We start from the raw sequence: 15099 nt of genomic DNA, 5'->3' as shown, positions 1-15099 counted from the left end.
CAGACATAGAAGGACAATGTCCTATGACATTCCTTACATATGGAATCTAAAAATGAGACAGATGAACTTACTGAACAGAAACAGACTCACAGACTTAGAGGAGGAACTTATGGTTGCGAGGGAGGAAGGATGGGGGAAGGGATAGTCAGGGAGTTTGGGATGGACACACGGCTGTGTTTAACATGGAGAACCCACAGGGACCTGCTGTTCAGCACAGGGAACTCTGCTCAATATCCTGTAATAACCTTATGGTCACCAGGGGGAAGGATGGGAGAAGGGATAGTCAGGGAGTTTGGGATGGACATGGACACACTGCTGTGTTTAACATGCAGAACCCACATGGACCTGCTGGACAGCACAGGGACCTCTGCTCAATGCTCTGTAATAACCTTATGGTCACCAGGGCGAAGGATGGGGGAAGGGATAGTTAGGGAGTCTGGGATGGACATGGAAACACTGCTGTGTTTAACATGGAGAACCAGCAAGGACCTGCTGGACAGCACAGGGAACTGTGCTCAATGTCATGTGGCAGCCTGGATGGGAGGGGAGTTTGGGGGAGAAAAGATGCATGTGTACGTATGGCTGAGTCCCTTTGCTGTCTGCCTGAAACCATGACAACAGTGTTAATTGGCCTATATACCCCAATACAAAATAAAAAATTTAAAGTTAGAAAAAAAAAAAAAAGGGTGTTTGCAGGGACTTTTAGTATTTTTGATAATATCTTGAGATCCTGGGCTTTCCTGGTGGCTCAGCTGGTAAAGAATCCGCCTGCAATGCTGGAGACCTGGGCTCGATCCCAGGGTCGGGAAGATTGGGAAAAGGGAAAGGCAACCCAATCTGGTATTCTGGCCTGGAGAGTTCCAAGGACTGCATAGTCCATGGGGTCACAAAGAGTCAGACATGACTGAGCGACTTTCACTTTCACTTGAGATCCTAGATGCTAAGATTGCCCTCTTCCAAAAGACCGGGATGAGGCTTGTCAAACAATTTAGCTGATGTAACACTTTGCCTTCACAGGCAGTTTCTAGGGCACTTGACTCCTGTATGCTGTTACTTGACTGTGCAAACGTAACCAACTTCTTTCATGCCAAACCGATGGTATTGTGTTATGCACAAGTTTTGGACGCCGTCAAAGTATACTCTGAGAGACGTAGCATTTGGTTACTTTTTGGAGTGTGATTTGAAGAGAAAAACAGAATTACTTGGCATTATGCATTACAAGCAGAAAGAGAAATCTCTCTTGCTTTGTCACTTTGACTGTCACACATCAAGTTGATACTGTTGCACTGCTGGTTTTGAATTCAGTGCTTGCTGAGCATTTTCCCGAGTCCTTACTTACATTGTCAGAAGTCCACTGTTAGACTTATAACAACTCGGGTGTCCCAGAAGCCACATAGCTGCACCGCATTCCTCCAGCTTCCTGTTGGAAACATTCTTATCTAAAGTCTGTATAATCCATCTCATTTTCCATTTTTCTCACCCTAAGATCCTTGGAAACCTGGCATAGTTACTATCTCAATTCAAAATAATTGCTGTTTTCTCTTTCTTAACAGACTGACATTTCTTTAATGGATCTGAGTTTTATTATTTCCACGCTTTTTATTATAAACCACAAAGAATGAGTTCTGCCAAAATCTCTCACCACTTAAGTTTTTAACACTCTACTCTTAGGAAACCTTTTCTGTTATCAGAGATCATTTGCTATTTAACTATTTGCATTTACCATAAAAATAGGATGCTATTAGGAGGATTGTTGAAAACCCATTTGCAAAACCTTTTTGTTTTAAAAGTAAGGTGGTTAAAAGAGGCGCTATAAATTATGCTTTTTGTGTGAAAGCAGTGAAGAGTCGCTGTGAATTTCAAGTATGCCTGGTTCACCGAGAATAAGGGGAATATTCCAGAGAGGGCCAGCATAAATGATTAACAATTAAAAGATACCCGCGATTTATTATTTTTTTTATATTTTTTTATTTATGGGTGTGTCCTGTCTTAGTTAACAGCATGCAGGATCTTTAGTTGCAGCGCACAGGCTCCTTATTGCAGTATGTGGGTTCTCCCTTGCTGTGGCGTGTGGTCTCCAGAGCTTGTGGGGGCTCTGTATAGTTTGTGGGACCCGGGTCTCTCTCGTTGAGGCACCCGGGCTCAGTACTTGTAGAACATACGGGCTTCTTAGTTCATCCACTGGATGGGGGATCTTAGTTCCCCGACCAGGAACTGAAGCTGCAACCCCCTGCGCTGACTGCAAAGCGGACTCCCCAGCAATGGAACCACCAGGGAAGTCCCAGGACGCTTGCACTGGAACCTTCACACGACGCGTTTTTTCCCAGGGCTGAAGTCCCCTCTCTGCTACCAGTAACTCTGGACGTGGATGTTTGTGGAGAGAGGGCATTCACAGAGAGCCAACCATCAAGACCAGAAACAGGCTCTGTTGACTTGCAAGTGATTTTGGCATAATGAGCATAAGGATAATAGAGGATTATTTGGGGGGAAAAAAATCATCTAAGTACACATAGAGAGATTTTCCCTTCTCTCTGAAGCATATATCTGTACACATATGTCCTCCTTCTTAAACTTCCCACCCCTCCAGGTTGTCACAGAGCACCGAGCTGAGTTCCCTGCGCTGTACACCAGCTTCCCACTAACTATCTGTGTTACACACGGTCGTGTATATATGTCCGTGTATATATCATGTGTATATGTCAGTGGTACTCTCTCTGGTCGCCCCACGCTCCCCTTCCCACGTGATGTCCACAAGTTCTTTCTCTATGTCTGAATCTCTCTTCCTGCCTTGCAAACAGGTTCCTGTGTACCATTTTTTCTAGACTCTGCATACATGCATTGATATGATCCAGCAGTCCCACTACTGGGCATATACCTTGAGAAAACCATATAATTCGAAATGACACACGCACCCCAGTATTCACTGCAGCACTGTTTACAATAACCGGGACACGGAAGCGACCTGAATGTCCGTCAATAGATGAAGGGATAAAGACATGGCCCACGGATGTTGCTGTTGTTTTAGTCACTAAATCGTGTCCAGCTCTTTTGTGACCCCATAGACTGCTGCCTGCCAGGCTCCTCCATCCATGGGATTCTCCAGGCAAGAATACCAGAGTGGGTTGCCATTCCCTTTTCGAGGGGATGTTCCCAACCCAGGGATCAAATCCATGTCTCCTGCGTTGATGGGCAGATTCTTTACCACTGAGCCGCCTGGGAAGCCCGTGATGCCTATATACAATGAAATATTGCTCAGACACAAAGAGGAACAAAATTGTTTCACTTGTAGTGATGTAGTGATGTGTAGTGACGTATAACTCTTGTTACACAGAGTGAAGTAGGTCAGAAAAAGACAAGTATTGTATGAAAGTGAAAGTCGCTCAGTTGTGTCTGACTCTTTGCGACCCCCATGGGCTATACAGTCAATGGAATTCTCCAGGCCAGAATACTGCAGTGGGTAGCCGTTCCCTTCTCCAGTGGATCTTCCCAACCCAGGGATGGAACCCAGGTCTCCCGCATTGCAGGCGGATTCTTTACCAGCTGAGCCACCAGGGAAGCCCAAGAATACTAGAGTGGGTAGCCTATCTGTTCTCCAGTGGATCTTCCCGACCCAGGAATTGAACCGGGGTCTCCTGCATTGCAGGCGGATTCTTTACCAACTGAGCTATCAGGAAAGCTCAAGTGTTGTATATTAGCACAAATATGTGGGATACAGAACAGTGGTTCTGAAGTACACACTTTTTCCTCAAGAAGAACACGCTCCATCACGGGTTGAGCTCGACCAGTCCCACTGTTAGCCCCGCAGTGCCGAGGCTGAGGTTGCGGGCCTCTCTGGGGCGATCTGGTGGTTGACATCATACACACCTCCAGGGCCTAATCCCACCTGCCCAGCTGTCCTGTCATCTCTATTGTGACTGTCCAGCTACTATAAGAGGGCCCTCAACTTCAAGCTGTCTTTGGGCGCCCCTGTATTATTATATTATAGGTTGGTTAAAAGATATATCGGGATCACTTAGGTTAAATCTAATACCATCACTAATTAACCAGTCGTTTTAGGCTAATAAAGAACATGGAGCTTTTTTTCTCTGAAGGTAATTTTTAGCTAATTTCTGGAGTTGTAGGAATGGCTGCCCACTCCAGTATTCTTGCCAGGACAATCCCATGGACAGAGGAGCCTGGAGGGGTAGAGTCCATGGGGTCACAGAGTCGGACGTGACTGAACGACTAACACTTTCTACTTTCAGTATTTAAATGAGACATGAAGCATATGCCTTGTGAAGGGCTTCCCTGATGGCATAGACAGTAAAGAATCTACCTGCAGTGCGGGGGACCCAGGTTCAATCCCTGAGTTGGGAAGATCCCCTGGAGAAGGGCATGGCAACCAACTCCAGTATCCTTGCCTGGAGAATCCCATGGACAGAGGAGCCTGGCGGGCTACAGTCCACAGGGTCACAAAGAGTAGGACACAACTGAGCAACTAGCACACACACACACACATATGTGAAGAAACAGACACTCCTGGACAGACCTGTAAGGTCTTCAATTTCCGTTTGTTCATTGTTAACTTACTGAAGTGTCAGTCTCATAGGGAATCCCAAAAAGCATTTTTCTTTGTTTATAAATTTATTTTTTGACGGTACTGGGTCTTTGTCTCTTTGCCAGGCTTTCTCTAGTTGCTGCAGTGGGGGCTACTCTCTTAATTCCAGTGGTTTCTCTTGCTGTGGTGCATGGGCTCAGTTGCTCCCTGGCACGTGGGAATCTTCCAGGACCAGGGATCGAATCCATGCCTCCTAGACTGCCAGGAAGATTCTTCACCATTGAGCCTCCAGGCAAAGCCCACAAAGCATTTTCTTAATGTCTTCCCCAGGTTGAGTTCTAAAGGGTCAGCTCAGTCTACAAGTATGGATCCCTGTTCGCTCGGTGAATATTGACCATCGGTTAGAACTCCGGGAGTTGGTGATGGACAGGGAGGCCTGGTGTGCTGCAGTTCATGGGGTCGGAAAGAGTCGGACACGACTGAGTGACTGAACTGAACTGAACTAGGAGTTACTAGGATTGCACTGACGTTCAGAAGCAAAGCACACAGCCTCTGCCCGGCCCAGCAGTGAACTCATCGAGGTGGTCACTCACGCACACTGCTGTTTAAGTGGACCACTCACTTTCGAAACTTTTGCCATTAACTGATATGGGCCAACCACTGCCCTAATTTTTTTCCTCTTTCTCTCTTATGGGGCTAAGGAAAAATTATAAAAATTCATGGAAACACATATATCCTTTCTGTGCAGTCCATGTGTATAGGAGATGCGGGCTGACCTCATAACTTCAGAGGCTTCATACGCCGGAAACTTGACTTTTTAGAAACACGGTATGTTTTGAAAAGATGGTCCACGGAGTGACCCGTTACCCTGGGGCATGTAACTTGGGGTAGTGCTGTGAGAACTGTCCTTGGCTGACGCCTCACGTTACCTCTGCAGGCTGGTATTGGGGTTTGACACGAAGGAAAAAACAGCAGTGAGGTTTTCCTTCACCCTTCAAGTAAGGCTGTTACAAGTCTCGAAGACTTGACAGTGTTACGCTGGGTGAACCAGGCCCTGTCTCTGAAACATGCGCCTTTGTGAGGCTGTGGGATGTTCACAAGCTGACCTTCTGCGGGTGACTCACAAGCTCTCGTTTGTTGGGGTTCTCCTTTGATTCCCCCCTAGTTTAGTTCTCGTTTACTTAACAGCTTTGTCAAACTGTCCTCTGTCTAGAGGTGTTCTTTCTTAATTTACTGCCCTCTCTTGATGCCCATGGCTCCCCTGATAGCTCAGTTGGTAAAGAATCCACCTGCAATGAAGAAGACCCAGGTTCGATTCCTGGGCTGGGAAGATCCCCTTGGAGAAGAGATAGGCTACCCACTCCAGTATTCTTGGACCTTCCCTATGGCTCAGCTGCTAAAGAAGCTGCCTGCAATGAGAAGACCTGGGTTCCATCCCTGGGTCGGGAAGATCCCCTGGAGAAGGGAAAGGCTACCCACTGCAGTATTCTGGCCTGGAGAATTCCATGGACCGTATAGACCACGGGGTCGCAGAGAGTCAGACACGACTGAGCGACCTTAACTTTCACTTTTCACTTTCCTGACGCCCAGCTGCGGCGGTCAGTTTGGGCAGGGAAGGAGAAACGCTGAACTTCTCTTCCAGACAGAAAGATGCCAGGCAGCCGTGGCCTTCAGTTTTATAGGTGGCCGAGACCCAGGGCTCATCTTTAGCGGGTGCTAACCTGCAATCAATCGCGTTATCACTTTGTTTCTTTTCAAAAGGGGCTGATGACGCCACTGCTTTAGTATTTCCATGAACCTGTCAGTATTTGAAATTTGTAAACGTCAGGATTTTCGAGGTGGACCACTTTTCACAAAGTAATCACTCGCATTTTGAATACAGTGACCGCATGCCCTCATGTGATAGGAACCCAGATGCCTTGAGTATAGCTGTCTTTATGAGAGACGCTGCTGCTGCTGCTGCTGCTAAGTGAGAGACGTTATGCAGTGACTAATTAATGACTCACTGGAACTCTGTATCTTCGTGCACTTGCACACCTGGACTTGTGACAAGTCCTTTTATTAACACTCAACACGGGTGATTTGCAACTGCCGACTGCCAGCCTTCGTCGATTTTTCCATCAGTCTGTTTTGAACATTTTTTTTGAAGTGTTGGGTTTCCATGCCTTAGACTTGCTACGCTTTCAAGAAACACCCCCATATATTGCAGGATGCTACACCATAGCGTTCTGACATTTTTGACGGAATCATTTACATTTCAGATGATGGAGTTGTTTGAAATCAATAAAGAAAGATGGTAGTCATTTACATAATGAAAACCACTCTGAGGACAGATCTCTGTCCTCTGTTCCGGGGATGCCTTCAGGAGGCTGGGGGAGCTCGCAAGAATGAGACTCCTGGAAGGGGCAACGGTGGGGGCCGGGCCCCATCTGCACACAATTAACAGCCCAGAGGGTGCAGTTCCTCCCAATCAGGGCAGCCAGCCGACCCTAATGCAGACCAGATGGACCATTTCTTCACGTGCAAATGGCGAGATCATTGCCCATCAGAATGAAGGAGATACTTACGGGAAGGAATTTGAGTTGACAGCTCCCTGATGCTCAGTCATGTGGTGTGGAGGCCCATGGCAGTCAGATGACATTCATGACCGAGGCCTCAAAGCATGCGGGTGTGGGGGCGGGGGTCCCCCGGCTGAGTTCAGGGTACTTCAGCGCTGGGCCAGTTACTGGAGCTGCATTTCCCCTAGAGGATTCTCCGTGGAGGGCCAAGGAGAAGGGCGGGTTTGCAGTCTCCGGCAGTGCTCTGTGAGGTTAGGAACCTAACGAGCCATCTTCTGTCACTTTAAAAAAAAAAAATGAATGTATTGTTAATTGGGGGATCATCGCTTTGCAGTGTCGTGTTGGTTTCTGCCATACAACAAGACTCAGCCCTACACGTATATATAACATGTATATATATACAATACAATACATATATCTTATATATATGTGTGTGTGTGTGTATATATATACATAAAGCAAAGTACACCCTAAAGGAAATCAGTCCTGAATACTCATTGGAAGCCCTGACGCTGAAGCTGAAACTCCAATTCTTTGGCCACCTGATGCGAAGAACTGACTTACTGGGAAAGACCCTGATGCTGGGAAAGCTTGAGGGCGGGAGGAGAAGGGGACGGCAGAGGATGAGATGGTTGGATGGCATCACCGACTTGATGGACATGAGTTTGAGCAGGCTCCAGGAGTTGGTGATGGACAGGGAGGCCTGGCGCGCTGCAGTCCATGGGATCACAAAGAGTCGGACACGACTGAGCGACGAACACTTAGATTTTCACCGTTTTCCTAGATTCCACATACATGTGTTAACGTACAATCTTTATCATTCTCTTTCTGATTTACTTGTATTAACAGGCTCTCGTTTCGTCCATCTCACTAGAACTAGAGTCAAATTCATTTTTATGGCTGAACAGTATCCCACCGTTTGTATGTAACACAACCTCTCTATCTACCTGTCTGTCGATGGAATCACAGTAGGTTCCACGGCTTAGCTATTGTCATGAACAATTGGGGTACCTGTGTCTTTTTCAGTTGTAGCTTTCTGAGGGTATATGCCTGCTGATAGGATTGCTGGTTCGTATGGAAGGACTGATGTTGGCCTTCTGACCCTTTGGCCACCTGATGCAAAGAGCTGACTCGTTGGAAAAGACCCTGATGCTGGCAAAGATTGAAGGCGGGGGGAGAAGGGGATGACAGACGATGAGATGGGTGGATGGCATCACCGACTTGATGGACATGAGTTTGAGTAAACTCCGTTCTCACCAACAGTGCAGTGGGGTTCTCTTTTTCTCCACACCCTCTCCAGCATTCACTGTTTGTAGATTTTTTTTTTTTTTGGTGCTTAGCCTTGCTCTGTTTAAACAGGAAATAAAGGAATGTTTGAGTCCCAAGACCTTGATGGCAGAGGGAGACATGAGCTCCTTGAATAGATACGATCCCAGAGGAGGTGGCAGTGAATGCCTGCGATGATTCCTCTCTGAGACTCTCAAGCGGAGATTTTTACCCCTGTTGCCATGTCTTCCTCCTACTTCTTCCTGAGAGAAGAATAAAGAAGTGGGCTGCTCCTACTTTTCCAGGCGTATTCCTGAGAGGATAACGCAGTGGGCTAGGCCCTTTCTTCAGTGAACAGTTCCACACCATTTGCTTCTGCAGAGTGCTCCTTATGGGGCATTGGTTGGGGGGCTGAGGAGGGTGGAGGAGAACCCAGTTCTTGACACACACACACACACCCACCCACCCCTGGAGCTTGAGCTTCATAGGGAAGATAAGACATTCAGAGAGCTGGCTGTGGTGAGAGGCACTTGAATGCCTGTGTCGATGGTCACAGGTTCAACGTGGAATGGCAGAGCAAGGAATGGAGCCCTGCACTTCTAGCTGGAGGTTGAGGGAAGGTGGCTGAGAAGGCAGTGGCATCTGGACTGAGCCTGGACATGTTCCAGAGTCTATGTCAGAAAACCAAAGGCAAGAGATTTCAGAACGAAGGAGACCGTGTGACCAGACCATAGCAGTAGGGAGTGCCTGGCAGTGTGGTCTGGGGAAGCCGGGTGTCGAAAGCAGGCTGTGTATTATTTCTCTTTAGTGGTTCCGTCTTGTCCAACTCTCTGCAACTCCGTGGACTGTAGCCCGCCAGGCTCCTCCGTCCATGGGATTCTCCAGGCAAGGATACTGGAGTCGATTGGCAGCCCGCACTCTTTGACTCCTGCAAGCTGCAGCTAAGACCCAACACAGCTGGAAATGAATAAACATTAGTAAATGGTATTTTTTCATGTACACCTGTGGCCGATTTCATGTCGATGTGTTGGCAGAAACCCCCACAATACTGTAATTAGCCTCCAATTAAAATCAATTAATTAAAAAAAATCAGGAAGCTTTTGAGCAGATACACATGTGCTGCGTTTTAATCACCCAGCTCCATCCAGATCAGTGATGAACGGCTTTAGAATTTCCCACCATAAGAAGACCTCAGCGTGAATTCAGATCAGAATGAGATGAGTTGGAATTTCAGCCATGCCGCTAACCTGCGTCAGAACTTCTCTGTGGTTTGTAGCCTTCCCTCTGCTGAGACTGAAGACATGGAAAGCAGAATGCAGCGCTCCGAACTCACCGTTTCAAATGAGGCATCAGCGCTCTAGGTGAACGCTCATCCTCAGTGCAGAACAGCTTTACGGGCAGCTGGTGTTCTTGGTTTGAGCATCAGGGTGCCCTGCACTCTAGCTAAATTCGGTCAGTTCCATCAATTTCTTTGGAATTATGAATTTGTTCTAAGTTCCCCTTTCCATCATGGCTGCTATTTTGAACCGTGGTTCTTACATCTTTGGGTTACCAGGCAACTTGCTCGCTCCGTTGTGGGGAGAGAGAAATCAAAATGATGAAGTATGTTCCGACGAGCCACCTGTGAGGGACTGTTTTTGAAGCCAGGCACTCACCCGTGCCAAAACCCAAACATTATTAATTCATCTTTTTTTTTTCCCCCAATTTTAAACAGCAAGTCAGCAGGGAGAGTCCCAGCAATCACTTGGGGAAATCCACGAGTCTTGTGGTTCAGAAACCATTCCTGTATGCTTTGACCACATGAGAGCATTGGGCTTTATAATGTTTTCCTTAAAAGGAAAACTCACTCGGACGGAGAGGAGAGGAAACTCGGGAACCATGTCATAAGGACCCTGAGATAGAGCAGCAGGGGCAGAGCATGTTACGTGGAGAAGGACTTGAGACTCCTAATGACTGTCGTCTCTGGTGGATTCCGTGTTAGGCTGCCATGTGCAGCTTGCTGTGTACATGCGTGCTCAGTCATGTCCAACTCCCTGTGACCCCGTGGACTGCAGCCTGCCAGGCTCCTCTGTCCATGGGATTCTCCAGGCAAGAATGCTGGAGTGGGTTGCCATGCCCCCCTCCATTGGATCCACCCAACCCAGAGATCAAACCAGGGTGTCCTGCGTCTCCTGCATTGCAGGCAGATTCTTTACCACTGGAGTCATCAGGGAAACTGTTAATGACCATGTCAAGACCTAATTCCACCTGTTCACTTATGCGTTAGAAAATGGGAATTCTATCAGCTTTTCATTACAAACCAAATTGAACCCAATTGGGGTTCAGAAAGACACCTGGCACATAGTAAATATTAGGTATTTCTCTTCCCCTTGCAAAAGGTTCCATCTGCCCATTTGTCAAGTTTTAACTTCGGCAGGAGTGCTTTCTAACACTGCCATCTATAAAGTTCTTGCACTTTTTCTTTCATTTGAAAGAATGTACATAAAAGAACTGCTCTGAGGTTATGGGCTTCCCTGGTGGCTCAGATGGTAAAGAATCTGCCTGCAGTGTGGAAAACCTGGGTTTGATCTCTGCTTCAGGAAGATCCCCTGGAGAAGGGAATGACAACCCACTCCAGTACTCTTGCCTTGGGAACCCCATGGACAGAGAAGCTTGGCAGGCTACCATTCTTGGGGGTCACCAAGAGTCAGACACAGCTAAGTGACTAACCCTTGAGGTTACTGAGGACCTTGTTCAGGGTTAAGAATCAATTTAGACTCTATAAAACAGTCGGAACGTCAAACTGAACTTGGCATCATATGATTTCAGACTGAACCCCTGATAGGGAGATGCTGCTATTAAGAAAGGAAGCAGAGGGTCCTTTGTCATGAGATGAGTTTCATCTCCTCTTCAGTTCTTCTTCCTTAGCATTCACCACAGTACACAGTGCACGAAGGCTCTTGTGACCGGAGTGGTTCTGTTCCAGGCGTCCCCCTGAAGCCCAGGAAGGAGTTGCGGTTCACAGAACTGCAGTCTGGGCAGCTGGAGGTAAAGTGGTCCTCGAAGTTCAACGTTTCCATTGAGCCCGTGATCTACGTGGTGCAGAGAAGGTGGAATTACGGGATCCATCCCAGTGAAGACGACGCCACGCACTGGCAGACCGTGGCACAGGTGAGTGCTTCCTGGGCTCTGTTTGTCCGACTCTTTGCGGCCTTGAGGACTGCAGCCCGCCAGGCTCCTCTGTCCATGGGATTTTCCAGGCAAAAGTCCCGGAGTGGGTTGTCATTTCCTCCTCCAGGGGATCTTCCCAACCCAGGGATCGAACCTGGGTCTCCTAATGTCACCCTTGAGGTGACATCTCCTGCACACCTACACAGAGAAGGTTAACGTGCTGTAGCTTGCTCAAAATAGCCTGAGTGTGCAAGTCACTTAAACTGCTGTGCACACACCTCACCTCCAGCCCCCATCCCTTGGGGTGAAAGATAGGAGAAGCTCCATGGGTGTATAACCTGGTACCACGAGAAAGTGGGCTTCACGTGCTCACAATGCATGGTGAGTGAGTGAGTGAAGTCACTCAGTCGTGTCCGACTCTTTGAGACCCCTATGGACTGTAGCCTACCAGGCTCCTCCATCAATGGGATGTTCCAGGTAAGAGCACTGCAGTGAGTTGCCATTTCCGTCTCCAGGGATTGAACCCAGTTCTCCCACATTGTATGCAGACACTTTACCGTCTGACCCTCCAGAGAAGTGCCAGTGCATGGTGTAGCGACATAATTCTCCTTTTCAGAAGATCCATTGACTTACTCGTGGCTGTGCTGGGTCCCTGTTAGGACATTTGGGCTTCCTCTCATTGCAGCAAACAGAGGTTCCTCTTCACTGTGGAGTGAGGGCTTCTCATTGTGGTGGCTTCTAGAACATGCCTCTAGAACTCAGGCTCAGAAGTTGTGGCCCACAGACTTCCTTGCTCCAAGCACTGTGGCATCTCCCCAGAGCAGGGATCCAAGTGGTGTCCCCTGCATTTCAAGGGGGGTTCTTAAACCACTGGACCACCAGGGAAGCCGTTTTCTGATGCGTGTTCACGTTCCTTTCCTCCAAGAACTGCACTTAAGCCTTGAGATACGTGTAGAACCCGCTAGACTGAGGGAAATGCAACAGCCGAAGGACTTGCTAACCTGCCATGTCTTGACGTCTTCTACCGTATTGCTCCTGAAACGTTGTTGCTGAACCATGAAAGATGGTGGGATTCTTGGCCTCCAGAGGAGAAGAATTCGATCTGGGGCCAGAGACGAGGCTTGATTGCTCAGAGCTTTTGTGTCATAAAGTTTTATTAAAGTATAAAAGAGATAGAGAAAGCTTGTGACATAGACATCAGAAGGGGGATCGGAAAGAGTGCCCCCTCGCTAGTGTGAGCAATGGAGTTACATACTTTTTAATAACTTATTACCGTGAATCAAAAGAATGTCTGGAGGTTGTAAAGACCTTCCTAGACCCACTCCCATAATTGACATTTTAAGATAAGAGGATTAGCCAGAAGGTTTTTTCCCAGAAACTGTCCTCAAACAGGATACATTATTGTTACATAATCCTAAGGGATGTAGAAGGAAAAAAAGTTTCTCCTTTCCTCCTCTTTGAGAATTCCAGACCCCTGTCTCCTTGGGGACCCCCGGACTTCTTATCAACATACCTAGGATTTGACTCTCTCACTCCCACGTTTAAGGTTTCATGCCGCACAGGAGTTGAGTGGCTGAACGAAGAATCCTGTCACCAGACTGCTTGGTGGGAAGCAGCGGGCAGATCTCGAATCTTCCCTGAGTACTTCCTTCTCCTTCTTCTTGCTCAACTCCCCAACCAATGGGCCACCAGATGGCACCCCTCCTGGGGGTCATGTCCCCAGTGCTGAGCAAAGAATAAATGATCAGTATGAAACCGCTTCATGCTTTTCAACAAGTAAACATGCTATAGGGAAATCTTCTCTGCTGATGTCTGTAAGACCGCGTTTCTCCAAAGACGAGATTCCCTTGATTTTTTTTTTTTTCTTTTCCAGTACATGTAAACTACAGTGCAACACTCAGGTGTTTGAAAGAAAAATGTCATCCCTTTCTCATCAGTAGTGTCTCAGAGAGGATAAACACGAGAGTAATTTAAAGACCTCAAAAGCAATGAGAAATATGATGTTAAAATGATTTATTTTTAAAAATTGGAGGATAACGTGCAACGTTGTGTTAGTTTCTGCCGTATGACAAAGTGAATCAATCACAAGTGTACAATATCCCTTCCACCTTGACCCTTCCACCCCTCTCTTCTGTCCCTCTAGGTCATCACAGAGAAGTGGGCTAAGCTCCTTGTGGTACACGGCAGGTTCTTGCTAGCTTTCTATCTCACACATAAAGTAGTGCATACAGTCGGTGCTGTTAGTGTGCATAATCATCGCTGCTTGCTGAATTTGTCCCACTCCCTCCTTCCCCTTCTGTGTCCACATGTCCATTCTCTACGTCTCTGTGTCTTTCTTCCCTGCAAATAGGTTTGTCGGTACCCTTTTTTGAGGTTCCATATATATGCACTAATATTCTACATTTATTTTTTTCTCTCTCTGCCTTATTTGACTCTGTATAATACGCTCTTGGTGTATCCGCCTCATTACAACTGACTGAGATTCGTTCCTTTTTTATGGCTGAGTAATATTCCATTGCATATATGTACCACATCTAAAAGAAACATCTTCAACTAGAGGAAAAAAGAACTGGTCAGAAATATTTAGTAATTTTATTCCATATCTATCTTGTTAAATCCTTTTGCTTTAACAAAACATAAAGATGTTCAGAATGCAGCCTAAAATTATGTTTGGTTTACATGGCATTCTCCCCTAAATAGTGCTACGGTATTACTTGTAGAATTTACAAATTACCAATTTGAAGATTTATGAAAGGAACTGATGATAAGACTTTCTCTCTCATATTCTCTTTCTTAGAGAGAGGAAAGACCGCTATCATTTTTATTATTGCTGTTTTCACTGGTTAGCTCCACACGAAATGCTTCCTTTCTGTGTCTGCTGAGAATGCTTTAGTTCCTTAAACTAAGGACTTTAGTTCCTTAAACTGAATGCTGAAACTCGACAAAGAAGTCAATGGAAATGTTGTCTCAAATTCTGCCAGATAAGGTAGAAAGCCACGCTTGTCACCGTCTTCCTTTAAAAAAAAAATTAGTTATTTTTTTAATTTAATTAGAGGCTAATTACTTTACAGTATTGTGATTTTTGCCAGACATTGAGATGAATCAGCCATGTGTACATGTGTTCCAACCAGTGTCCACGTGTTCCCCGTCCGGAATGCCCCTCCCACCCCCTCCCCACCCCATCCCTCTGGGTCATCCCAGAGCACCGGCTTTGAGTGCCCTGCTTCATGCATCAAACTTGCACTGGTCGTCTGTTTCACATATGGTAATATACATGTTTCAGTGCTGTTCTCTCAAATCATCCCAGCCTCGCCTCCTGGGCATACACACTGAGGAAACCAGAATGGAAACAGACACGTGTACCCCAGTGTTCTCCACAGCACTGTTTGCATAGCTAGGACACGGAAGCAACCCAGATGTCCATCGACAGATGAATGGACAACGAAGTTGTGGTACACACACACAATGGAATATTACTCAGTGATAAAAAAAAGAACACATTTGAGTCAGTTCTAATAAGGTGGATGAAACTGGAGCCTATTATACAGAGTGAAGTAAGTGAGAAAGAGAAACACCAATACGGTATAT

General features: G+C 46.7%; 1 protein-coding gene across 2 annotated transcripts in view; it reads left to right on the top strand.

Moving 5' to 3' along the window:
* The window catches only part of ANOS1 (anosmin 1), a 209473-nt gene that overhangs the window by 141895 nt on the left and 52479 nt on the right, over positions 1-15099 (top strand). For both annotated transcript variants that reach the window (XR_015158983.1, XM_086387829.1), the window contains exon 5: positions 11327-11511. Coding sequence is in view for 1 of the 2 variants with exons in the window: in XM_086387829.1 (XP_086243955.1) it covers positions 11327-11511 (185 nt within the window). In the remaining variant the exon portion in view is untranslated. The remainder of the gene's footprint in view (positions 1-11326; positions 11512-15099) is intronic.

This window comes from Bos grunniens, chromosome X (assembly GCF_055505025.1).
Source record: "Bos grunniens cultivar Pamir isolate PY7600 chromosome X, Bosgru_T2T1.0, whole genome shotgun sequence".
NCBI lineage: Eukaryota > Metazoa > Chordata > Mammalia > Artiodactyla > Bovidae > Bos > Bos grunniens.
Note: the sequence above shows the minus strand (reverse complement) of the source record. Positions and strands in the feature narration are given on the sequence as shown.